General features: G+C 40.0%; 1 protein-coding gene across 2 annotated transcripts in view; it reads left to right on the top strand.

Annotated features, from left to right (window-relative positions):
• LOC143156778 (uncharacterized) overlaps positions 1-26,079 on the top strand; it is a 41,691-nt gene extending 15,612 nt beyond the window's left edge. The window contains exons 3-7 of one of the 2 annotated variants that reach the window (XM_076330736.1): positions 1,875-1,979; positions 3,035-3,192; positions 9,468-9,537; positions 10,764-10,884; positions 26,055-26,079. In XM_076330736.1, the coding sequence (XP_076186851.1) occupies positions 1,875-1,979; positions 3,035-3,192; positions 9,468-9,521 (317 nt within the window). In that variant the 3' untranslated portion in view covers positions 9,522-9,537; positions 10,764-10,884; positions 26,055-26,079. Of the gene's footprint in view, positions 1-1,874; positions 1,980-3,034; positions 3,193-6,598; positions 6,648-9,467; positions 9,538-10,763; positions 10,885-26,054 lie in introns of those variants that run through there. The other variant, XM_076330737.1, reaches the window with a different exon arrangement.
• Positions 26,080-27,286: the final 1,207 nt, after the last annotated feature.

Here is a 27,286-nt window from a genome sequence, read left to right as displayed (position 1 = left end):
TCTGTGCTCCTGGTGTTTAGTTTTGATCTGAGTTGTTGCTAAGAATCCCAGAGAAATCCACTTGCAGCAGCAGTACCAGCAGCTGGATCAAGGTGGGTTAAGATGGAAAACAGGCTTGCTTTTAGTGGGAACCGGACCACCTGCAATGAAGGGGGAAGCTGCCGTTGTACTCTATATAAAAGCTTCCCCCATACTCTCTGGGTAGAAGCCTCACCAGCCCAGCTGGGATTGTGCTAGCAGAGCTTCTGGTTTGAGCTCAGGAAACTCATACAGTGGTTGATGATGATGATGATATTATTAAAACCTCGCTACCCTGGTTTGTTGTCTGGACCCCTGTAGCCAGGGGCAAATAGTTCTGCAACGGACATTTCTTGGCAAGGCTTATTAGAGCGTCAAACAGAGCATCACTGCTTTTGGCAGGCAACAAATGCAGAAGCGATGACTGCAGCAGTAGCGTAGGTATAGTATTAAGCAGCACTGCAGAGGACCAAATTATTATGGCCATAAACAGAAACCAGACCCTAGGGAATCCATCAGTTTTGAAACATATGCCTTTGAAATGTCATGGCTGTCCCAGCGTTCGTAACCATAGCATGTCAGTCATGACTGTGAGCTTGCCCAGCTACTTTTCATGATTCAGCTGAGCATATCTTTGTCTTCTTTTTTTCAGGCAAAGCCTGTGTGATTGCACCAAGGCAGTTTGTGTATCAGTCCAATTTTTTGCTGTGGCTTAGCTGTCAAATAGGGAAAGAAATATTTTCTCTCCAACCATCTGATTTATTTATCACAGGTTTAAATTGCCTGAGTCTTTCTTGGCTTTCAAAGTGAGAAAATTCTTCATTTTCTTCATTGTGTGTATCATGTCATTAGGTTGAGAATTTAGTATTTAAAACAAATTATCTTTTGGTGGGTCAGATTGTGAAATTTGTGCGTGTAATAAGCATTGAACTCTTCCTCTTTGCTTGTCTGTTATAACAGCAATACCATCAACAGTTATATTAAGAATCTTTTTTTGCCTACCCTTTTCAAAATGTTACTCAGAGAGAGCTTCCATTGTATCTATCCCTTCTGTTTAAGGCAACACATTTCCTCTTGGATTCCTTCCAGAGGATGAGGTCTTGAAAGAATAGCCATATGTGAGGTATCATTTAAATTCGTGCTTTCATCAAGGATGAAACTAGTAAAGCTCTCTGTCTTTTCTCACTGTTTGTTATTCTCTAATAATTTCCATTTCTTGTGCCTGCCATTCGGTTTTTACAGAAACTGGCACTTTTCTGTTCAGGACAATGTTAAGTCATCATTTGGATGATTATTAAGCAAACACTCAGTACTTCTGAGGAAAGGGTGTTTTTTCCCCAGAACTCCCCTCTGTAAATGCAGGGGTGTTTTGCTGTAATCCAGTAACCTATTTCTGTAATGTCTCTTTTTTTTAATTTTAGTTTGTTTCTAAATGTGTCAGAACACTGTCTTTTCATGTGCTACCTTCTTTCTTCTGTTTGTCCTGGTTATTACTAAATTATTTTTCATGTTTGATTTGAAAATGGTATTGAATGCTCACCGGGTTATACCAAACACTTTGGTAACATAAACTGCACAATCCGTCTTAGAAAAAAGAAGTCATCACCATATTTTTTTTTCCTGAGAAATTGACAGGATGCCTAGCTTTGCTTTTTTATGGCTAGACATTTTTATATTTGCTCACAACCCTTGTCGTGCTGCCTGGTTCTTCAGCAACACCTGCCTGATCAACAACTGCAGAGGCCTCCCGAATGCCTTTCCTCCTTGTGCAGTGCCACCATAAACACCCTGCCTGGTCGCGTGCTACCTTGCTCTGATGGCTTCCTCAATAACTCCCTTTTCTGTGCTCTCTGAAGGTGGTTGTGACTCTACTTCACACCACGCAGTCCTCGGTGTCTGCTGCTGTCATGTGAGGCGTGGGGTGCGAGACAGTGATTACACCAGATGTCGCAGGAGCAAATGTAAGTTCATCTTTCCTTTCCTCCAGAAGACAACGCAGATGAAATGACATATTAGGTGCTAGTGACTGTTGATATTTGCTTTCATAGGATGGAAGGTCTGGGATGGGGGCCTGGGTGAAGACTTGCATGTTTAACAGTGCCCAAAAAAGAGCTGGATTGTTGAAATGCGAAAAGCAGCAAGGCGTTTGAGGATTTTTTGCTCTAAACCTGTGTTCATTCTTAGAGGTATTTTGCTGCCTTACCTCTGGCCTGTAGTGGCTTGGATGAGGTGCAACTTAACATACAGAGCAGCTTTTTCTTTGCCACATGCTATCAGTTGAATCCTTTTCACATAGTTCCTAAAACTCTCTGAAGAAATTATTACAGTAATTTCTTTTTAAAAGGGAAAACAATACAACTTCCAAAAAACACATTTCTTGGAAGCAATTTATTTGTTTTAATTTCAAATTCTCCAGAAAAATTAATTTTTTACAGACTCTTAAAATGACCTATGTAACATATAGTAATAGTTGTAAAAATAGAAACCAAATAATGGAAAGAATTAGATTTTTGTTTTAATAAATCACAAACCAAGTGTGAGTATTAATTCAGAACACAACATATTAAAATTGCTGTGACATGATAGCAAACTGAATTTTCTGCTAAAATGCCAAACTGTCCTCTGAAAAAGTTGTAAATACAAGGTCAACTTCAGAAAAGAGCCAGTGTTTATGAATTTCTTACCAAAACCATGTGAACTACAAGCTTTGCAGCGTTTTCTTATGAAAGCTCAGGAGCATTGTTCTGCTTGATGTTCTGCCTATATTACAGAATATTAATCTACCCGACAGATACTTTTACTGTGAATCTGTTTATCACAAAATTTGGTATTTTAGTTTTCTTCGGTATTTGTGTTACGGAATATTGTTTCAGAGCTTAAACTTGGTGAATATATGAAATTAAATCAAAATAAAAGTATTTCTCCATAACTTTCTGTCAATTTAAGAAAGCAAGCCTAACAATTGTTATCAGTAAGAATTGATACTGGATATCTCTCTCTCTCTCCTTGGATGAAGCATTCTACAAGCGGCTGGCAGAAGTCTCTCAATCGCTAGCCCTTGTTCTCGTGGGGGACTTCAACTTCCCGAATGTTTGCTGGAAATACAACACGGCAGAGAGGAAGCAGTCTAGAAGGTTCCTGGAGTGTGTGGAAGACAACTTCCTGACACAGCTGGTAAGTGAGCCTACCAGGGGAGGTGCCTCGCTCGACCTGCTGTTTACTAACAGAGAAGGACTGGTGGGAGATGTGGTGGTCGGAGGCCGTCTTGGGCTTAGCGACCATGAAATGGTAGAATTCTCAATTCTTGGTGAAGTAAGGAGGGGGGCCAGCAAAACCGCAACCATGGACTTCCGGAGGGCAGACTTTGGCCTGTTCAGGACGCTGGTTGAGAGAGTCCCTTGGGAGACGGTCCTGAAGGGCAAAGGGGTCCAGGAAGGCTGGACGATCTTCAAGAAGGAAGTCTTAAAGGCGCAGGAGCAGGCTGTCCCCATACGCCGTAAGAAGAACGGGCGGGGAAGATGACTGGCCTGGCTGAACAGGGAGTGCTTGCTGGTACTCAGGAAAAAAAAGAGAGTTTACCACTTGTGGAAGAAGGGGCAGGCAATTCAAGAAGAGTACAGGGATCTCGTTAGGTCGTGCAGAGAGCAAATGAGAAAGGCAAAAGCCCAGCTAGAACGCAATCTGTCCGCTGTCGTTAAAGACAACAAAAAAAGTTTTTACAAATATACTAATGACAAGAAGAGAGCCAAGGAGAATCTCCATCCTTTATTGGATGCGAGGGGGAACATTGTCACCGAGGATGAGGAAAAGGCTGAGGTACTTAATGCCTTCTTTGCCTCAGTCTTTAACAGGCAGACTAGTTATCCTCAGGATGTTCAGCCCCCTGAGCTGGAAGACAGGGATGGCGAGCAGGATAAACCCCCCATAATCCAAGAGGAAGCAGTCAACGACCTGCTACGCCACCTGGACTCTCACAAGTCTATGGGGCTGGATGGGATCCACCCAAGAGTGCTGAGGGAGCTGGCGGAGGAGCTTGCCAAGCCACTCTCCATCATTTATCAGCAGTCTTGGTTAATGGGGGAGGTCCTGGATGACTGGAGGCTTGCCAGTGTGGCGCCCATCTACAAGAAGGGCCGGAAGGAGTATCCGGGGAACTACAGGCCTGTCAGCCTGACCTCGGTGCCGGGGAAGATTATGGAGCGGTTCATCTTGAGGGCACTCACAAGGCATGAGCGGGACAACCAGGGGATCCGGCCCAGCCAGCACGGATTCATGAAAGGCAGGTCTTGCTTGACCAACCTGATCTCCTTCTATGAGCAGGTGACCCGCCTAGTGGATGAGGGAAAGGCTGTGGATGTGGTCTACCTGGACTTCAGCAAGGCCTTTGACACCATCTCCCACAGCATTCTCCTAGAGAAGCTGGCGGCTCACGGCTTAGACAGGTGGACTCTGCGCTGGGTCAAAAACTGGCTGGACGGCCGGGCCCAGAGAGTTGTGGTGAATGGAGTTCAATCCAGTTGGCAGCTGGTCACGAGCGGTGTTCCTCAGGGCTCAGTTTTGGGGCCGGTCTTGTTCAATATCTTTATCAGTGATCTGGACGAGGGGATTGAGTGCACCCTCAGTAAGTTTGCAGACGACACCAATTTGGGCGGGAGTGTTGATCTGCTCGAGGGTAGGAAGGCTCTGCAGAGGGACCTGGACAGGCTGGATCGATGGGCCCAGGCCAACTGTATGAGGTTCTGCACTTTGGCCACAACAACCCCATGCAGCGCTACAGGCTTGGGGAAGAGTGGCTGGAAAGCTGCCTGTCCGAAAAAGGACCTGGGGGTGTTGGTCAACAGCCGGCTGAACATGAGCCGGCAGTGTGCCCAGGTGGCCAAGAAGGCCAATGGCATCCTGGCCTGTATCAGAAACAGTGTGGCCAGCAGGAGGAGGGAAGTGATTGTGCCCCTGTACTCGGCACTGGTGAGGCCGCACCTTGAATACTGTGTTCAGTTTTGGGCCCCTCACTACAAGAAGGATGTTGAGGTGCTGGAGCGTGTCCAGAGAAGGGCAATGAGTCTGGTGAGGGGTCTGGAGAAGAAGTCTTATGAGGAGCGGCTGAGGGACCTGGGGTTGTTTAGCCTGGAGAAAAGGAGGCTGAGGGGAGGCCTTATCATGCTCTACAACTACCTGAAAGGAGGTTGTAGTGGGGTGGGTGTTGGTCTCTTCTCCCAAGTAACAAGCGATAGGACGAGAGGAAATGTCCTCAGGTTGCGCCAGGGGAGGTTTAGATTGGACATGAGGAAAAATTTCTTTACTGAAAGAGTGGTGAAACATTGGAAGAGGCTGCCCAGGGAAGTGGTTGAGTCCCCATCCCTGGAGGTATTTAAAAGACGAGTAGATGAGGCACTTAGGGACATGGTTTAGTGGGCATGGTGGTGTTGGGTTGCTGGTTGGACTCGATGATCTTAAAGGTCTTTTCCAACCTTAATGATTCTATGATTCTATGATTATTTTCTGGTAAGTATCTGACTAAAATCTTATCTTGGGCTGCAGCACCTAATCTAAAGTTCACACTACGTTTACAGACTGCAGTAGCCCTCTGGGCTGTGCTAGGGCTTTTCATTGCTGACAGTGTCTCCTGCTGCACTGCAAAACTCCTGCAGTCTGGTACAGGTATTTATAACCCAAGCAGGTCTGCCTCTTGGGAGCGCTAAGCAGAGTTTGCTGGCTTTGGCTAGTCAGCGTGAATTATAGAGGTTATTGGATGATCCCAAACTACAAGTGTGCAAGAGCAGTCTGACTGAACAGCTAAGGGTCCTTTTTCTAATTAGCTAATGGTTTTCGTTTGGCTCATGAGTCAAGCAGAGATGGACTGTGTGCAATGCAAATGTTGATCTTTTGGCTAAAGCTGGTCAAACCCCAGGGCTAAAGTGTCTGTCAATGCTCAACTAGCTAATAATATGAGAATATGGAACAGAAATAAGTTAGTTTATACTTTTATATTATGTATTGGTTGACCCTATGAAGCTGTTGTTTGACTGTCTTTATCTCGAAATAAAAAAATATCTAGAACAAAGTATAAAATAAGAAAAGTCTTTCTGATTGTTTTGAAGTAAAACACTGATCTCAATTATAAATTACAGAGATCAAGACTGGGATTGGTAATGCATGGATAAAATCCCATGTCTGAAATGGAAATAGAAGATACCCCTTTAAAAGAAGATTGATTGAAAGAAGATGAATGTACCTCAATGTCCAGAATGAGAGAAAATTTGGGAAAGCTGTAGAGAAACACTGCGGAGTGTGGAAATATTTTTACAAAAATGCTGAATTTAGGGAATGGTTAATAACAGAAAAAGAGAACTAAAAAGACTTTCAACAAATTTTGCTTGTATAGGTCAGGGATGTATTTAAGAAAAACCTAACAAATTGAAACTGGGGAAGACGACACTGTTTCAGAGACATTCTTAATCTAGTCCATAAGATGAATTACCAGTCCCTGATATGATTGCCCCATGTTCTCAGTGTTCTGATTACCACTGTTTTGGCTTGAACTTTTGGGCTAGAGGCCATCTTTTTCTCTTCCATTCAATAGGTACCACCATCATGACATATTGAGCTTGTCACAACTAAAGAGCTGTAGCAATCCTGTGACTATCAACTGCAAGTCAAGGACCGATGTTTCTGCTGCACATCCTTAGGTCACAGGCCTAAGAATTAATTTCTGTCTGAATAAATCACCTTAGTCTATGCTTGCCTTTTGAGGGGCAGCCAACCAAGTGTTTGTAGCCAATAATCCTTTGGAATTTTTTTGGCCCATGATTTAATTCTTATCAGACAGGAGCTTTGGGAAGCAGTTGTTTTCCAGAAAGAAAAACATGTCAGGATAACTCATGGTTCCTACTGAAATATAATTTTCCAGAACTGTAGGTAAGACATAATCTGCTTGAGGTTCAGTTAGATGTTCAGTACTTCCTTCGTGGCAAACCCTTCAAAAGAGTTACAACGGAAGATTAGAAGTCCTAATTCTCTCTCTGCTACCACCGACTAAAGCTGAATAACAAAACATGCATTACTGTATTCAAAAATCCCTTCTATTTATAGCAAACAGAACCAGACTCCTTGAACTGTGAGATATATATTTTTTTTCTAACTAGCATTGTATTTTTTCCAAGATGCTCTTGTTTTCTTACGCTTTAAAGGCTCAGCTAATGTATTTTTCTCCTATTTGTATTTCCAAGCACAGACTTGTGGTTGCAGTTTGTTGTATATTATATGCTTGAAAGTTGTGTCATTCCTGTCATGCTTCTAGCTTTTGTAGGAGTAAAAGCACTGAGAGATGCTTCTTCTCAGTCTTCTGCTTTCAAACAAAATCAAGGCATAAGTTGTGCTGAAATCTCAAATTCTTAAATAATTACATTGGCTAGCTTACATCCATTTTCCTCATGTATGTACAGTTTGCTGAACTAAAAGTCACATTATTGCCATGAGAATACCCTCCCTGCAATCCAGAGCTGCTGTTCCAGCCCGTAAGGGCATACCCAAGCTCACTGGTTTCGGTACCAGCAGTGACAAAGCTGTTGAGAAGCTACCAGTGTGAAGGCCTTGGCTAGGCTTCTACAATCTGTCCTGACCCAGCTTTACTACTGTGCAGCTTAAAGCTACTGGAAGTACAAGCAAGTTTGAATTTTCCTCTGAAAGCCTGCATAATCGTACGCTATATTTATGTGAGTGTTGCTCCGTTGATTTCCACTTCTCCCTTTTCAGAGCCTCTTGCCAGTGCAGTACAGTAAGAGTGACCCTCTGTAATTCTACAGATTTCAGCCACAGTTTGTCTGTATGTGAATCCAGGTGGTGAAACCTTTTTTATGACTAGAAATTTTCCCATAAGAAAACATATTACTCTGTCACCTCATTCAGCGGGTGCCAACTGCTACCAATTCGTGGTTAATCTTCTCAGGTGGATTGTGTAAGTTAGCAAGAATTAAGGAGAGTGTGTCTAAAATGCAGTCACATGTAGGCTTGGAAGTCGTAGGTGTTTACACTTTGAAAAGCAAGAAGGGGTCCTGAAGTGCATCCTCTCCTTTCTTTTTGCCTTCTAACCCTCTGACTATGGTTAAAAACAGTTCTTTCTTCAAAATCCTGCCTGCTTCCTCCTGTCAGGGAGCACCAGCCTCACCTCACCCGGCTTCTCTGGGAAGAGCTCGTTGTTTTGGTGGATGAGCCAGGAACAGAGGCAGAGTCAATCATCTGTTGTAGTATTGTCATTAAAAATCTCCATGCCATGCTATGCCCCATCTGAATAGGACTTGACTGACATTTTGAGGCTTTGCTGCTTTTAAATTCCAAAACACCCACTGAGTTCAAACCATATTAGCATCTCAAGCAGGAACATCTTTCCCAAATGTGGGGTGCAGTGCAACATCAGCACAGAGTAGAAAAGAAAGAAGTATGCAGAGCTGCCTACGTATGCAGGTTGTAGCAAAATCAGTAATTTTCCCTTTACGGGTATTGTGAAGTTTATCACCTTTTTCTTTATGGTTTGGAACTGTGCAGTATTACTTTGCATATTAACAATGCAAATCTGTAACAGAGGAAAGTAGCATATGAAATTTAGGCTAGAAAATACTGAGGCTAGAAAATGCAGATATACTTCATGTCATACCAAGGCAAGGAATTCAGATTATTTGTGATTGTCCTATTGAAATTAATCATGATTATTAAATTAATCATATCTATTTACCTCTGTAAAGTGAAGCTCACTCTTGGGTTTTTTATCATTCAAATTTCTGGCTTTCATTTCCCTACTTTATCTGTCTGAAGCAGGTGAAGTGATAGAAATGTTTTAAGAAAACGGTTTATCCTCCACTTTTACTGTCTTGTTTGGTTTTTTTTTTAACATTTACAAGGGCTGAATATTTATCTTTTTAAAATACTCAGCACAATTCTACATGCAAACAACAATCACTTAACAAGAAATAATTGGAAGTAATTCACATGTAAAACAACAAGGAATAATTCTGTCCAATTTGACACCATGTGACACTTGGCCTTCAGAAGAACTGTCTGAGAAAGTGTATATGCTTTAGGTTTCAAAAATATCTATACGACATATAGTGGAAGTAATTGTATTTGACCCACTATTGTAAAAACTGAAATAAACTCAAAATTTTGGTACATTAACTGTATTTAAAAGCACTGACAAGCTCACTTTGAACTGAATTTATCAAGCAGTTGGAATAATCAAGATTTTCTGCTAGAGCTGTTTTCAACAGCTGAATAGTTAAACCAGTTAAATGAAACTATGACATGGTAGAATAAAGATAAACTGCACCTGATGGAGTATATTCTGATGGTTCAATCATACAGAAACTATTAGGAGGGCTCGGAGAATTAATTAGATAATGTAAGGGGAGCAGGAACTGACAGATATAAAAATGAGTGATTTTTTTTTTTTCTTTTAGGAAAAGAACATGGTTTTAGATCATCTGTATGAGGAGGACCTATGTAACACATGACACACAATTCCGTGAGGTAGTATATTTTACAGTCTGGCAACTAAACAGATTTTTACATTTAGTGATTAAACTATTTCAAAGTCAAAACCACTTTGAAAGATTGTGTGCGCACAGAAGGGAAATTCTTGCCATACTATTTACATACTCACATGGGTGGGATTTGGAGCAACAAAATGAATGTTGAAAGAGAGTCCTCCTTTGGGAGGAGTTTTGAAAAAAAAAGTTCTTGTAAGATGATATTTGCATCTGCAAGCCCAGGAATGTAAAGAATTGGGCTAGGAAAACAAAGGCCAATGTGACAGTTCATTATCTGCATGGCAAAAGAAAATTACAAGGATAGGCGAAGGCAAACTATTTTAAGAGTTGCATATGCTCTCCTTCCTTCTCCTCACAAATCACTCACCAAGAGTAAATCCCCTGCTGGTGTGCGAACTGCTGCTGTTTTCAGTCTGCCTGAGAATCCTTTACCTGACATTTCTAACCTTGATGTCACGGGCTTAAGTGCAAGTTTAAATAATATTCTTTAAGAGTGACCATTAGCTCTGTTTGACCTGGCTTTTATTCCTTCCTTAAGTTGATATAAATTGATATAAGTTGATAAGTTGAGTCTTAACGTTCCTAGATGAGTATTTAATAACATTAGCCAGGATCACCTGACATATGAGACTGAGCATTTGGGCTGAATCCTTGGGCTGTGTAGATGAATACAATGCCAGATGTTCTGTCCTTTTGCAGGGTCCTACAACAGACGCACCTACTTTTGGTTATCACCTGCTGCTTTTCTACTCTATTTCCTAAAGACCCTCAAAAATCATAGTAGCACTGTGAATAGCCATTAATTCTTATTTTATTTTTGTTCTTTGGGTCCTGCTGCTTTCAGGAGAACATGGGGCTTATTAATGTGGTCTGCAGTCATATTTATGATCAACCCTGTGTTGAACAATTTAGTCTATGCTTTGACATCAGAGTTGATGAGAATTAAACTTCCCAAGAGAGGTGGAAGGGTTCTGAATTATAGCAAATGTAGATAATCAATAGCAAAAAATTCCAGTAAAACCTTTTGTATTTTTATTTACAGTAAACATGTCACTGCTTACACGAAAAATTGGTAATATGAAAAAGGTCAAGGCACTGATTTTTTCCTGGGTTGCTCTCTTAGTTAATTTGATAGGAAGCACCATCTGAGGTTTCTGCTAAGAGAGCAAAAACCACTTTTGGTAATTATTATAATGTCCTTTCCAGAAGTCTTTACTACTCCAATCCTGAAAATGAGCTAAACTCATCAATGAGGTTGCAGACCTTTCATTTCTCTTCAGGAATATCGTGCCTTTCCAGTGACTCACGAGCTCGTATGTGGACAAAGGTAAGAGCAAAGGATAATGTACTTCTTTGTTTTGAGTGAAAGTGTTACATAAGGTGGTATCAAAATGCGAAATTCATTTTTGGTGAATATGTGCTCTGACATTAACAGGTCAAAGAAAGTTTCAGTGTGTAGAATTCAATGTGTTTGTGTAATATAAAATTGCCACTAGATGATACTTTTTAACAGACTATAGCTGACTTAAAACAGCTGGTCCTTCTATAACTGCCTTCAGGCATGAGGAAAGGCTTCCAAAGGGTTGTGCTTGTTTATAGATTTTCTTTTTTTCTTAAGTCATCATTTTATCAATAATGTACAGGTTTGAGTCTTGGGAGAGTGGAGAGAATGTTATTTAATCCAGAATTTGCAAATGGTCTGCATGCTGTATTTTAAATCTGTAACGCTTCAAAGGGAAAGACTCAGGCTTTTCTTGGTTTTTTTTATGGTGTGAATAATGTTTTAGATGCCCTCTGCTTTTCTTTGTGTTCGCGAGGAGGCCGTCAAGGCATGGTGCTCTGAACCATATGGGCAGCTGTGCTGTGGCTAGGATATGAGTCTGCTCCTCTGAGCCAGAGTCACGACTTGAGCTAGCAAGGTTCAGCTCAGTCAGGAGGTTTTACTTGGTAACTAGCCAGTGAAGCTTCTTGGGCAAAGGAAATGTACATGTTGTATTTATTTAAAGGATGGCAAAGCGATTTCTTTCGTGTGTAGCAATTTCTTTCCTGCAGCCTTGTTTAGGAGTTGTAGGCGTCTCAGACCTTTCTCAACACTGCTCTCCTTGGAAGCTGATAATGTTTCTAAGCTAGGTGCAGTATTCCACTGTTTTTCCTAAGAACATATCATGTCTGTGTGTGTATATATGTTATGCAGTAATAAAACACTTTTATTTTCATAATTTTTCAACAGTTGGTTTTCTCCTATACAAGGAATATTACTAAAGCAATGAAAACAGTAAGTCTCAGCTATAGTATGAGATACTCATATCCATGAGATTGACTCTTAAAACTGGTTTAAATTCAAAATATCTATTTCAGATAATGTATTTTAGTCTTGCTCTTTATAGAACAGCAACAGGCCTTGACATTTATTTCTGTTTCATTTCTAAACCTCAGTATCTAATCGCTTGTAGGATTCACTTAATAAAACTCAAACTCTACTCCTTAGAAGAAGCGTTTTATGATTTGTAGCATAGGTTCTTTACAAGAGCAGTTTGTTATTCTTGCATGAAAACATTGCGTTAAGTTTACACTCATATAGGGAGACCTATTCATTAAGAATGCAAAGGCTGTGCTGAAATAAATTATTTAATAATATATATTGAGCACCTTCCTCTGCAGTTCACAGTGCTTTACAAAAGTCAGAATGTTTTCTTTATTTCCATGTCAAAAGTGCAGAAAGGTTAAGGATCTGTAATCTTAAACCGAGATTTTCCAACTTGACATGACTAAAATAATCATTACATTTCTACGTGGAAACAATGGAAGGTGCTGGCACAGATTTACTCTTGAAATGATTCAAAGTGCTGATTAGGCTGTCTCACCAACCACTTCTTAAGCAAAGGGAACTCTGGCGTGAACAAAAGTGTATCTTCCCCCCTGTGGAGCAGGTAGAACTTGCATCAGGTTCATTTCTGATACCAAGTGGGCCTTAGGAGGAAAAAAATTGCTTCTTAGGACTGAAAGAAGGAAAATGGGGCATCTGCAAATAATGCTGCCAGAAGATACTGCACTTTTCAAGCTATTTACACTACTATATTTTATTCTGGAGATGGAAATTTCACTGAAAACAATATGAATCTTTTTACCATTCTATCTTGATAAATCAACTGCAGTTGTCTCTCCAGTCAAAGAAGCTCCTGTTCTGTGCTTTTGTGTTTTCAGATACTTAACTTTAAAAAAAAGGTAAATACTGACACGATCACTTTTATTTCTTTGCTTCCAGTGCTTTGTTCTCCTTTGCTGCCCCGCTACATGTTTCATTCATGTGTCTTCAATGTTTTGATCATTTGCAGCACAGTTTCTCTTATAATTCTAAGAAACATTAAACTAATATAACAATTATCCCAGTGATTTAAATTTGCCTTTCTCCTCCACTGAAATGATATGTGTCTTAATGACAGAATAACTTAAATACACCACACTTGTAAAGAAGTACCTGTAGAACTCCAGTGTCCCACAGTTCTATTTCTCCCCTCCAAAATTGCTATGAAAATGGCATAAACAAAATGCCATGTTTCACTGGTTTTGTTTAAAGTGTAATTATTTTTCAGGATTTAAAAAAAACCACAACAAACCTGAATTAATCAATTAGATATAAATTATAACTCCCTTTTGTATTTGTGCTTTTACATGTTGAAGATCAAGAGTTACAGAATATTTACTTTTATGAAAGAGCAGGAAATTATATGTATGTCCTCATTCTGCTTTGCGTTACAAAAGCAAATAGAAGTTGTTGCAGTGTCTAAGTGGTATTTATTTGTTTTTCAAATAACGTGAAACATATTTTTCATTATTATTTTTCCTTTCATGTCACTGGAACTCTCTTTTAAAAACAAAGAAATTTATGAAATTACTTTTGTTTATATGATGTGCTGGATTTTTATGAAACAGACATAACATCATGTAATAAGCCAATACTGTAGTATTACATTTTTAGAATACATATTTACTAAAAGATTAATTCCATAGTGCATACAATTTATTATTTATTGCCTGTGGAAAAAAAAAAAAATCTTTCCTAAATATAGATACAATTAAGCAATTGCCCTCAACTTGAAAAAAGAATAACGTAGAAGGTATATTCTGCACTCAAAAGCTAAAAAACATTTGATAAAAATATAACACAGCAAAATGTAAATGATAACTTGAGATTAATAGAGATCTACTTAATGAGATGGTGGAGTTCAGGATCCTGAGGAAGGGGAGGAAGGTAAAAAGCAAACTCACAACCCTGGATTTCAGGAGAGCGGACTTTGGCCCTTCAGGGATCTGCTTGGGAGAGTCCCATGGGATAAGGCCCTGGGGAGAAGGGGGGCCTAAGAAGGCTGGTTAATATTCAAGGATCACCTCCTCCAAACTCAAGAGAGCTCCATCCCAATGAATATGAAGTCAGGCAAAAATGCCAGGCCTATGTAGAGGAACAAGGAGCTCCTAACCTAACTGAAACACAAAAAGGAAGCGTACAAAGGGTGGAAGCAGGGACAGGTAACCTGGAAGGAATACAGAAACATTGTCCAAGCATCCAGGGGTGAAGCTAGGAATGCTAAAGCCCAAATGGAATTGAATCTGGCCAGGGATGTCAACAAGACATTGTTGCCCTTCAACAAGAAGGGCTTCTGTAGGTACACAGGTGACAAAAGGAAGACTAGGGAAAATGTGAACCCATTGCTCAACAAGATGGGGGACCTGGTTACACAGGACATGGAAAAAGCTGAGGTACTCAGTGCTTTCTTTGCCTCAGTCTTTACTAGCAAGACCTGCCTTCAGGAATCCCGGACCTCATGCACCAGGTGGAGACTGGAGTAAGGAAGATGTAGCCTTGGTGGAAGAGGATCCAGTCAGGGATTACTTAAGCAAACTGGACATACATAAGACCATAGGCCCTGATGGGATGCACACATGAGTGCTGAGGGAGCTGGCTGATGTCATTGCAAGGCCACTCTCGATAATCTTTACTCAATCATGGTGATTGGGAGAAGTGCCCAAAGGCTGGAAGAATGCAAATGTCACTCCTATTTTCAAGAAAGGCAAGAAGGAAGACCTAGGGAACTACAGGCTGGTCAGCCTCACTTCTATCCCTGGGAAGGTGATGGAACAACTAATCCTTGAAACCATTTCCAGGCACATGAAGGACAAGAAAATCATCAGGAGTAGTCAGCATGGATTCACCAAAGAGAAGTCATGCTTGATCAATTTGATAAACTTCTCTGATGAAATGACTGGCCTGGTAGATGAGGGGAGAGCAGTGGGTAGTGTCTACCTGGACTCAGTAAGACCTTTGACACTGTCTCCCATAAGATCCTCATAGAGAAGCTGTTGCTGTAGGGGCTGGATGAGCAGACAGTGAGGTGTGTTGAAAACTGCCTGAATAGCCAGGCCCAGAGGGTGGTGATAAGTGGCATGAAGTCCAGTTGGAGGCCAGTAACTAGCGGTGTACCCCAGGGTCAGTACTACCTCCAGTCCTGTTTAACATCTTTGTTAGTGATCTGGATGATGGGGCAGAGTCTACCCTCAGCAAGTTTGACACAAAAGCAAGATGACACAAAATTGGGAGGAGTGACTGATGTGACAGAGGGTTGTGCTGCGATCCAGAGGGCTGGAGAAATGGGCTGATAGGAACCTCATGAAGTTCAACAAGAGGAAGTGCAAAGTCCTGCACGTGGTGAGGAACAATCCCATGCACCAGGATATGCTGGGGACCACCCAGCTGGAAAGCAGCTTTGCAGAAAAGGACCTTGGAGTCCTGGTGGACACCAAGTTGACCATGAGCCAACAATGTGCCCTTGCCACAAAGAAGGTTAATGGTGTTGTGGGCTGCCCTAGGCAAAGTATTGCCAGCAGGTCAAGGGAGGTGATCCTTCCCCTCTACTCATCACTGGTGAGGCCACATCTGGAGTACTGTGTCCAGTTCTGGGCTCCCCAGTACAAGAGAGACATGGACATACTGGAGAGAGTCCAGCAAAGGGCCACAAAGATGTTGAAGGGACTGGAGCATCTCTCCCTTGAGGAAAGGCTGAGAGAGCTGGGACTGTTCAGAGTGGAGAAGAGAAGGCTCAGGGGTGATACTAATGTCTATAAATACCTGAAGGGAGGGCATAAAGAAGAGGGAGCCAGACTCTTTTCCATGGTGCCCAGTGACAGGACAAGAGGCAATGGGCACAACCTGAAGTACAAGAGATTCCCTCTGAACGTCAGGAAACACTTTTTTACTGTGAGGGTGACCGAGCACTGGTGCACGTTACCCAGAGAGGTTGTGGAGTCTCCATCCCTGGAGATATTCAAAAGTTGTCTTGACACAGTCCTCGGCAATTGGCTCTCAGTGGCCCTGCTTGATCAGTGGGGTGGGACCAGATGACCTCCAGAGGTCCCTTCCAACTTTAACCATTGTATGATTCTGTGATTAATTTCAAGATTTTCAAGAATACAATAATTTAAAAAGAACGTGCAGGATAATGTGGAACACAACATTTTGTATTCTTAAAGCTAGTTATTTTATAAGTGCTTTGTATATTTAGGTTTTTTGTTGGTATACTTCTACAAAAGCCCTTTCTACCTTTTTTTGCTTTACATGTATTCTACATTAAGCTTTTATATTTGTGAATATTATTTTAATGTGTCATTGCAATGCAAGTTACTAATCAAATGTATAGTTTGCTTCCAGTATCAGTCCTAAAGAATTGTATTATTTGCACAAAAGTACTTTTTGCTTAAATTCCACTTTTTAAACATCTTTTAATGTGTTGATCAACACTGAACTAATTACTAAAATATATAGCCTTAGTAACAACAGTTAATAAAATAGGCGATTTATTCAATAGATATACACAAGATTTTTTTCATTTGAAAATAATGTAATCAGAATAAGGAATGGGAAGTAGTAAACTCACATTAAATTAAAGATGTAATAGGAAATGTGAAATCTCTTGAGTGCTTTCCCTGGCAGAAGAAAGGGAAAACAGAAGCTGAAAGCAAGGAGGACTGACTAACACCATGTGCAATTTGCTTCAGATGTCTTTTTGGCTGTCTGGCCAGAAAACCTACCATTGGCCAAGGCTTCACCTTAGAAGGTTATTTTTCTTAGTGTGGCAGGTGTCTAATCTTTTCCTGAGTTTGGTATGATTTGGGCTTCTGTTGCAGCTTTTACTGTTTTGAACCAATTTTTCTCCATGGGTATATTTAGTCTGTTGAAATTCATGGTGCCTATCACCTCAGAAGCTCAGATTGATGGATGTGTGATGGCTCGAAAGCTGAAGGGCGTGCCAGGAGTGCTCAGTTCACCTGCAAATAGTGTCAGTTCCTGCTTCAGTTTGGCATGAAGGTGTTCCTTGACTGAACAGGCAGGTGGACTAAGATGCTGGTTCTCAGAGATACCAAAGCTTATGGAAGAGGTTGTGAATAAAATCTAGAAGAGTGGAAGATGGAGGGTTTTGAAAAGCATTCTGTTCTGGCTGAGCCTGCACCACCTGAAGAAGTTATAGTTAGCTTAAACAGATGAAGTAGTAAGAGTTTGCTATCCCAGGTCCTTTTGGGTGCATCTACATTAGTGGTTTAGTCCAAATGGAGAGCTCGTGCATTTCTTTAAGTGAATCTCCTGACTGTGTCCCTTGCTGCACCTCAGTTCCCATTGTAGAGCAGTCTCAAAGCACCTGAGTTGGATTGCACTGGGAAGAAACAGAGCTGGAAGATGTGGTCCAGGTGCATACCTCATGAACTCAGGATGCCAGTCAGCATTTGGTTCATAGGATCAGGCTAGCACTAAGTAAAACTCCTGAAACGTGTGTAGTGTGGAGACTGGGTCCTTATCACCAACTGTTTCAGCCATTGGGCCATGCTGCTTGGCCATGCAGTCTTCATTTTTGGAGTGGCTACATAAAACAGCTCAGCCCGCAGAGGTAATCTAAGGAGTTGGTAATGTCTACTGGGAGAGGAGGAAGAATAAACCAAGTCTGTTCATAGATGATATGGTCTTTTTACATGGGGGGGGTTTGGGTAAAGAGCTTGCTTTAAGTGTTAAAATTTAGGGTTTCTAAGCAAAGGAATAATCTGCTTTCTTAATGTGTTTGGAGAAGCAGGACTTTGTGTACATTAGTTGTCAATGACAACATTAGCATTTAAAATTCACTTGTTTTCACATAGATGGCTCTGAATATTGGCTGACTGCTCCATGTAAGACACAACATAGAAGACAATGAACACGACAATGAAGAACATAGTTAATACTTTTTCCATTGCTGTGTTTTCTTGTCCTGTATACCTTTAGCTCTCTTCTGGTTTGGATTTAAGATTTTTAAAATAGTGATCTTATTACATTTTTAAGTATGTTTTTATTATTTTTGTCAAGGCTTAGAGCCAGGACAGGCAGAAAAAGCTGTCCATAAACATGCTTAGATATACCGAATACCAGAAATAAAAATAAGAGGAGAAACATATGAAAGAATACAAAATTAGTTTTAGAGAACCATCAGGTATTGGAAGGTTTATTTTCTCCTTGTACTGGAGAAATAACAGCTGCTATTGTTATTATATTCACTTTTTCCATCATCTTGGTCAGTGTGAGCCAACTTTTTTAGTGGTGAGAACTAGATACTGATTTCAGTGTCTGATTTCACCTTCTGGTGTCCGTGTGGAGATGACTGGGGAAGCTTTGTTCTCCAGGGTGTTCTGCTTTTATGTGTCAGAAAGCCTTTCCTCCTTGCTGTCTCAGGGAGTTGTGCTGTAGCACAACTCCTCCGCCCGAGATACTCAGATGCCAGTGAAAATAAGAAACTTCTCAGGAGCTTGCTCCTCAGGTATACTGAATCCTACCTCACTGTCACATGTGTTGATGGGGTTGTTGGTCGTAGTTTTTGAACCAGAGCACCTGATCTGTCTGCTTTAAAGTAGAAGAAAGCAAGTGTTTATTTGTAATGCAATTTAAGAAGGAAATGTTGCAGCTGATCAAGATTTGGGGCTGGACCTGTTTTTGAAAGTGGGGCACAAGGGTAATATTTTGTTGTCATTACCTATGCACTTGCTCAGGATCCTTTGATGCCTCCATTCCCCTGTGCTCTGGCCTGGGTGAAACGTCAGAGGATAGCTCTGTGACGCCAGTCCTCTGCTGCTGTGATGTATTTTAAATGAAGCCAGAAGCTCACCAGCACGGTTAGGCTGGGGCTGCTCTGCCCACTGCCAGGAGGAAGCAGGAGCCCGTCAGAGGGGTGGGCTTCCCATTCTGCTTGCTCTTCCACACAGGGTCTGTCTTACTAGCTTGTTTGTCAGAAGTACCATTGTACTCAGATGTGGGCAGAGATAAACATTGACTTCTATGCCCTTCCTAGATAGTATTTTTCTAGCTCCTTTTAAGGGTAATATTAAAACTTTAGGCTTACCTAGCTATCGATTGGTTCCTGCTCAGTTACAATAATTTGCTGGGTTTACACTGCACTATCCTTAAGAAACAATTATTTTAAAAAGAGTGAAAATGGTGACCTTAGAGATGCTTATGTATGTGTATTGAGTTTAGTTATCCTTGCATTTAAGTCTGTTCATACTTCGATACAAATAATTTATTTTTCTCTTTCGGGTTTCCAGATGGGGTGAGGAGAGAGAAGACCATTGTTCATTAAGTGTGGTCCACAGTGTGTTTATTTTCATCCCATGTTATTAACTTCCTCTGGCTAAATCTAAGGCAAAAGTCATGAGAGAGGTCATATATATGCCACCTTGGCCTCAAAAAGTCTGCCTGTGAGTGCCAAAGAGGACTATGTGTCAATGAGAGGGCTTTTTGCAGCCAGCATCACGGCTGAAATCTGAAAGCTTGTAGTCTTTCGGACTTGTGGTGAGCTGCTGTTACAGCTCTGTTCTTCATTACATGAGAATAACTCCAGACACATCAGCTGAACTAAAAATATTACTGAGTCATTTACTGTTGGTATTTTTAAAAATTTTTTTCTAGTGTGTGCAGTCACTAAATAAATGTGTAAGATTATGCTACCTGGAGTAGACATATGTATAAACCTAATGCTAGTCAGAGTCATAACTGAATATACCAAGGGGTTGGGTATAGTTTTAATTAGGAGCATATTAGGCTAATCATTAAGAATCATGTAATTGAATAAATTATATCAGTTTTCCAGCCTATTCTGAGCTCACTCTGCACATCCAGTTAATACTAAAACCCGAGCTAGAAACTACTAATGACTTCTATGGGTTAAAATTAAGAATGGGTGGGTGGAAATTTTAAAACATTTTTCCTGCTGAGGTATAACACATTTCTCTGAGCATTTCAATGCTGTATATAAACAAACAAAGTAGCTCACTGCAATGTTCGATTTAGATGACACCATTTTTCCATCTAAAGTTGGAGACATTTGAAAGTATTGTGATGTTTGACAATTAGACCCATAGCCTGTTTTGTTGCTCTAAAATATAATCTTAGGAATATCTAGTTTTATCCATCAAGGATGACTAGAAAGAGTTATCCCTTTTGACATGAGGGGTTGGACAAAATTGTATGGTCTTGCAGGTAAACAAGGAGTTAAGGATAAAATCTAGTTGTTTGAGTTTGAAAATGTAAAATGCAACCATGGCCTTTTAAAAGGAATGTGCCAAGTCCTGAACCCCAGGGTAAAAGTCAAGTCTTTTGGTTCCTTGTTCCCCCAGATAATCAGTTATGTCCAAAAATACCTCTTTCAAAGCTTCTTTTCAGAGCCAAGTGCCCTTTAGTAAGCCTGTGCCTCTTTTTTCCTTCTTTCTTCTCTTTACTGCTATTTTCTTCCCCTCCTCCCTTGACCTGAACCTGCACAAAGCAATAGCCACGACAGGAGATGACAAAACACTTGCATGCGTTTGGCACGTGTTTTCATTCTCATTGGGACATGTGCTCATCTGGGGCTGCCAGCCTCTCTTGTTTTATGAAAAATGTTTCTTTTAGCTCTGTAAAATACAGGAAGTAGTTATCTCTGCAGATCCACATCTCCAAACTTTAGGGAAACACTGAAGGACCTGGATTATAAACATTTGTTTCCTACTGTTCAGTTTTATAAGCATCATTTTTAAATCTAAAAAATCCAGTGTCCAGACAGAGAGATTTCACCGTTCCTTAAGAAACTTAAAAACCTTTCTTTGATTTCAAGAGCCCTTTCAAGGTAGGAACAACTTTTTATATGCATCAGCTGAAAAATCATTGGAAGCTCCACGCTGTTCTAACACAGTTTCCACCCATCGGTGGTGGTAACAGATTACAGCAAATTGTCTTGCACTCAGTTTTCCCACAGGAAATTTTTGTGCTATATTTGAATCAGGAAACATTTTATGAACAGTTTTAAACCACAGTGTGCCAAGAGGTAGGAATGGTGACGTATTCCATGGAAAATGTCTACAGTCTCAGCTAATGTGACTTTATCTTCCTCTACACACCTGTTTCTTATCACTAATATTTTCAGCAACATATTTTTGCAGTAACATTTCAGTCTTTTGTCAGGCTTGTGCCCTTGTGCTCTCAAAAGATTTAATAATCTTAATTTTGTCCCTCTTGACAGTAAACAGGTACACTTTACTTACTCTTGTACTCATAAAATTCAGTCAGGAATAATCCCATTTGACTGAGTTTCAGGAGTGAGAGATCCTCTGAAGCTTTTTCTTGAAAATTGCGTTGCTGTGCATTCACCTATGAATGCAGGTGAATACAGGAACATACAGAATACTTTACGGTATTAGTAGACCAAGTCCAGAGCAATGCCGTTTTCCTCAACAATATCAAAGCCACAGTTAAACTAACAAAAAACCTCCTTGAGTAAAAGGAGCACCACCTTCTGGCACTGAAGAAGAGAGGTTAGAAAAAACTGAGTGGCCTTAGGAATATCTCCTAGAGATAATATAAAAAGCTTGCACCTTTTCTTGCATGTAGAATCTGTTTTCTAGTGAAAATAGGGTTAAAAGGCAGGATATTGAAAGAGAATGATGACCAGAATTTGTGTAAGAAAAGGGGAAGGGAGGAAACCACGAGGGTAAAACCTGGGGTCAGGGCTGAGGACATGCCAGTAGAGATGGGAAATGGTAACAGGAGACAGAAGCACGAGGTCTGCAAGGGTCTACAGGAACGTTGAGGGGACTGTGAAAGCAGAGAGCCTTAGAGCCAATGAGGGAGAAAATTAGTGGGCTTTCCTATGGGGCAGGTGCCTGCAGGGAGTGCAGTGTTTAATACATTACTCCATCCAAAATGATTCCTCTGCCAGAGATATGGTTTTGGGTTTTTTATTTTAACTCCCCTCTTTAGTCTTTCCATCCTACTATTCTGGTAAAAATCTGGTTTATATAAACTCGTGATATATATTCATAGATATACTCATGCCTATGAGTCTATACTTTGTCTATACTGTTCATATATAGAATCTGGTATGCTTTTGTTTTGAAAATAATTCCTTATCATTTTGCATTGGTATAATAATATACTATGTTTAGCAACCCAATTCACAGATCAGTGCCATCTGTTAAGATTGCCTGACTCACGCCTAATAACTTGTGCTGCACTGTAACAGTTCCACGCCGAAAATATTTTTTTTCTTGTTTAAAGTGTTTTTATTACTTATCTTGTTGTAATAAACCCATCCTTTACCACAGCTAATGGTGTGCAGATGGATGTCATCATGCTACTTTGCTATTAAAGCCTTAAATAATAGAGAAAACAATGATTATGCTAGTAGCTGAGCAACTGCATCTCAGTTTTCTATTATACTTTCCTGGGTGCTTAGTGTGTATGTTTATTTTTATGTCTTAAGGCAAGCTTATTCTTTACTGCAAAATTTCCAGGCTATGTAATTTCTGCATTCTCATCACATTTTTTTCCAGTTACTTCAGTACTTTCTCAGCCAACACTTCTGTAATGCTTGACCGCATATGTTTTGTGTTCTGAGGCCGTTTAGAAAAGGAAGCCAAGGGACTGCAGATTCCCTAAGCCAGTTTGCTGCCATTGATTTTGTGTCTATATACATCATAGTTCTAAGCAGATACAGGCTAAATGCCACCCTTACCCACGGAGCTTCCTGATTGCCTTGGAACATGGGCAAACTCATGTCTGGCTGCAAGAGACTGCATAGGCTTTCCCTGTGTGGAGATCTACATATTGGGTCAAACTTCCCACAAAAACAGGACCTGGAACCAATTTCTTCTGAATTTTTATGAGTTTTAGCTTCCAACCCAGACTCAAGTGTGCAGCTCCATTTCTAAAAAAAAGTACTGTATAAAATAATGTATTATAGCTAAGGCTTTCTGCTTCTCCTGTTGTCTTCTTTATCAGCTTCTTCCCACACTTAAGGTGTTATCTCCTCCATCTCTTGAAAAGTTGTTCATGACCAGTACCCCAAAACATCTGACACTGCTATTATGTCCAATATATATCACCTCAATAATGGATTGGATATAGTTTTCAGAGCTGACATATTGACATACTAGCATTTAGCTTTCTGTAAAATATCAGTGAGCTCTTTGTAAGATCTTTTAACAGACTATTAGCCCTAGGTGTTGCTACAGCTTCTGGCTGTTTTCCAGCCTGTTCCCCTTATCAACAATGGACAGCACAGGAAGTAATGAAAGTAGATTGCAACAAAAGGAAATTCAGGTTAGATTTGGGGAGAAACAGCTTTTGTGAGAAAGATATTGAAGTATTGAAAGAGATTGAGAAGGTTTTGAAGCCTTCATGTTTTGAAGTCTTTTACAAATGTGCTATAAATATTGTGGTTCCTGCCTTTGGGTACCCGAGAGAGAATTAGATCACCTCTAGATTCCAACACTGTGATTTTACTGTATTTTAGGAAGCAAACTTCTGTCTTGTGTTTGGTTTTTTTTTCCCTTTTTAAGCAGTTACAGTAGTGTACAGAGGGAAGAAGGAAGGAGACAAGACAGTGTTCATTAGAAATAGGTTAGTAGTATGAGTGGTGCTATGAGTCTGGTAACCTGTCCTGTCCATACTGGCAGCCAGACTGTGTTTAAGCAAGTAATTTTCAAGAAATAGGTTAGAAAGATGTATGAGGTAAGACTGTCATACCTTTCAGCGTGGGCATTTTAAAATGACGTTTGAAAAGGTCAGTGTGACCACTTCTTTGGGATGCAGCAGTATTTGTCAGCTGATCAGAGCTGAGTTCTTCCTCTGTGTTTTTCCCTGGACATACCTGTGTCATAACAAAACTCTGCAGCAGATCTCGCCTCAGGGGGAAGTCTGAACTCTTCCCAGGTAACCAAGAAAGGATGTGCTCCACTTGCTTTTCTGCCACTACAAGGGAACTAGTCATTGTGAAGGTCAAAATAATGGCTACTTTCTTTGATTTGTCCTGTGCCAAGGTTTACTTTACACATTATCAATGGCAAGTCTGAAATATGTTATTAAATGTATTTGATATCTATGGTGAGAGTAAAGCAGAGGAAGAAGAGGAGGGTAAATTTCCGCTTTGTAAAATGTGATGGTAAAGCTGTTTGAATCAGACCCTACAGGTGAGTCTAATAATTACTTATTAATGTCAGTAAGCGCATCGCTTTCTATTTGGAATCATGGAAAGATCTCAGGGTATTTTGTTATCTGTTTGTTCATAATAAGTGAACAAATCTTGCTCATTTAGAATAAAAAGGGAAAGCTGCACTCAAGTGTTTCTACTTGCAAACCTTCACTGAGTTCCTAAAGTGCTACTGCCCTTTCCTTCCTGTAGGGAAAGCCTAGAAATCTCTCTGTTAAGCATCATGCTTTTTTTCTGCCTGCTGGGCTTATTTATTTGGTTCTTAATGGTGTTCACGGTGTAGACTGAGGCTCAGCTCTGTAACAACGAAGCAGCTCTTCAGTCAGACTCTGTTGTAACCCATGTTTTCAGAGCTATCACAGCCAGGATTTTCCATCAAGAAGAAAAGGACTTCTGAGAGCACTAGGTGCCCTAGAGCACCTTTTCTTTACCATGCTTGGGTGTAGCAAACGTCTATTGTGTGTGTATATTAAGTTTATATTGCTAACAGTCTCTGCTTTAAGCCTTTCTCTCGTGTTTAATAGAAAATATTCCTAGTTCCATTGAGCCAAGTGTTTCATTATCCACTTCTCCCATCATAGCACCAATGCAAATGTGATGCTTGGGTCTTGAGAGGGCAGGCCAAAGCGGTTGAGTAAGATGGCAAAAGTTGAGTAAGTGTAGCCATGTGCTCCAAGATTGACGCTGGCAGCCACGGAAAGCCATAGCTTAGACAACTTTGTGGTAATTCAAATACCAGACAAGTGAATTTTTTAGAACATCAGTTTCCCACAGGGACATAAAATCTCTTGGTTCCCAAGTGAAAAAAAAAGAAAATGCATTGTTTTATTTTTAACTGAGGGAGGCAGGGAAGAGTTTACTGAGGAAGGCTGTAAGATGGCCATGTTGAGTCAAAAACTCAGTTGTCATTGGCCCTGTACCGACCATGTTTTTGCACTAAAAGTAGAGATTACTCTGGGAACCGCGCTCTGGGATTCAGAAGAGGCTTAGAAGGAAGGCTTTTTGTATCTTTACTTGTAAATGATTTGCTACATGACTCAAGGCTAGTTGTGTGACCTTCTGGTTAGTTTATCTGCCAGCAAAATGGATGTAATACTAAACTGTATGAATATAATATTAATTTGAAGTTCAGTTTCTATATTTATTTAAAATCTTTTGAAGGAACTGGAATCTACATATAAATGAGTGATTATAAAACACTTGCAAGATTTATTCTATATCTTTAGATTATAGACTTGTTTTCTTTTTCTTTTTCCTTTTTTTTTTCCCCTCCATTTTTTCTAAGGGAATTGTAGCCCTGACTGTAACAGGAATTTTCAGAGCAGAAAACTTAAACATGTTGTATCCATGACTCAATTTCATTTACTTTTTATTCTTCTCTCAACATATTCTTTTCAGACCTGGAATTCCATCAAATTTTTAGATCTCAAGCTTTCTGGTCATCTATGAATGTACTATTTCAGGGTACAGGGACCCCTGTACCCCAGGGTCCAGGGACTGAATCCTTGCAATTTTGTTTTCTGATGCTCTACAGACTGATTACTTCATTGCTTTCTAGCATTCTTTCAGAGTTTGAAACAGATCTGATAAAAATTGAGTACCTTTCGGGTTTAGCCACTGAGTGGTACTGAATGGTTCTGGCATTCATCACCTTGACAGCTATTCTTTGGTTAGTGTAATTAAGTATCGTTGGACCTCCAGGCTTGTCACGGGGAACGGTGATATTTGTTTTCTGTGATACGATTATTTATTTTTCTGTCATGCAGTCTAAGTGAATTTCCTGTTTCTTAAATCTCTTTATAATTCTGTTTGGTTTGTTTCTTTCTATTAGATTTGCTAATAGGTTATGTTTACTTCTTAGCTTTCTGAACTGTTTCAAACTTTTCACTGATCACTGTGGTTTTTTGTGATAGTTATTTTCCTCTTTCCCTCCCTGCTCTAATTCCTACTTTCACTGTCCTCTTTTCAGTTCTCTTACCTGCACACTTTTCTCAGCCACCTGTTCTGCTGCGTAGGCACAAGGCCTGTGAACATCAGTTAAATAGAAGAATGTGCTGAATGAACCTTACTATCTAGCAGATGAAGGAAGCAGACCACACATGGAGTGACCTGTTCATGAACAGAAGCACTTTTGCTACATGATCTTGTTGCTCTGAATTAATGTCATGGGTTAATTATCATTATTTGTTCTCTGTGTGCAATGCTCCTTGTTGGAAAAACTGTTTCCACTGAAATCAACTCCATTTGAAAACTAAGTCCTAAGATACATATTTTTCCAAATGTGCACATTAACCAATAAACACAGGGGTTAAAAAATAAAAATGAAAGAAAAAAGTGCCTAATTTTTTGCCTATTATTTTACTAACATTGAAATGCTGAAACTTGTGCTTAACATAAAAGTTATTAACAGATCAATTTGAGTCAGTGACTAAAAACCCACAACTCCCAGAGACACTTACTCCAAAATTATTCTGGTTTTCTTAATTTCTTTGGTTTTTGTCTCTTTTCATTTAGTTTATTATCATTGGGCTAACCTTGGTTTAGTCAGTTTTGAAAATTGATCAATTTTACATTGAATCTCTCATCTCTGTTATATTGATTTATAAACCACATATAATAGCTTTCCCCTCACTCTTCTCCTTATAATACCTGTTCTTTCTTCTACAGGTTGCATGATTTTTTTACCCTTAATCTAAGCAGAGCCTTTCTTCAAGCTCTGAACCTCTTGGCTTTCATCTTCATTATCTTTTATATTCTTCCTGTCAGACTCTTTGTTCAGAGAGTCATCTTGGCTTTTGTTAAAGTGCATATCATGAAAGAAAAATGGAAGTCACCTAGTCCAATTCCCTCAGACTATTGTGGCATTGTTCCCTACTTAGTATTTTTCAATACTTCATCTATTTTTAAATATCAAAAGATACAAAGATGTTAGTTATTTGTATTAGAAAATTATACAGTAGCTTGATAGCTCCCTAACTTATCTTCTTCACACTCAACCATTTTTTCTCATTAATCCTATTTGCATATTGTACTTCTGAATTTGTAAGAAGTGCAAGAAACCCCTTCTTTTCCAACCTTTATCTTATAGCCATTTCAAGTCTGCTTCTTACTACTAATTTTTTTTTAAATCTCTGTGGTCTGTTTTTGTTACCAGTATTAGTCTTTTTTCTGGCCTCTGTTTAAAGCTTTGTCTTTGTTAAT

Source organism: Aptenodytes patagonicus, chromosome 2 (assembly GCF_965638725.1).
Source record: "Aptenodytes patagonicus chromosome 2, bAptPat1.pri.cur, whole genome shotgun sequence".
NCBI lineage: Eukaryota > Metazoa > Chordata > Aves > Sphenisciformes > Spheniscidae > Aptenodytes > Aptenodytes patagonicus.
The sequence above is the reverse complement of the archived record's forward strand: the minus strand, read 5'-3'. Positions and strand labels throughout refer to the sequence as shown.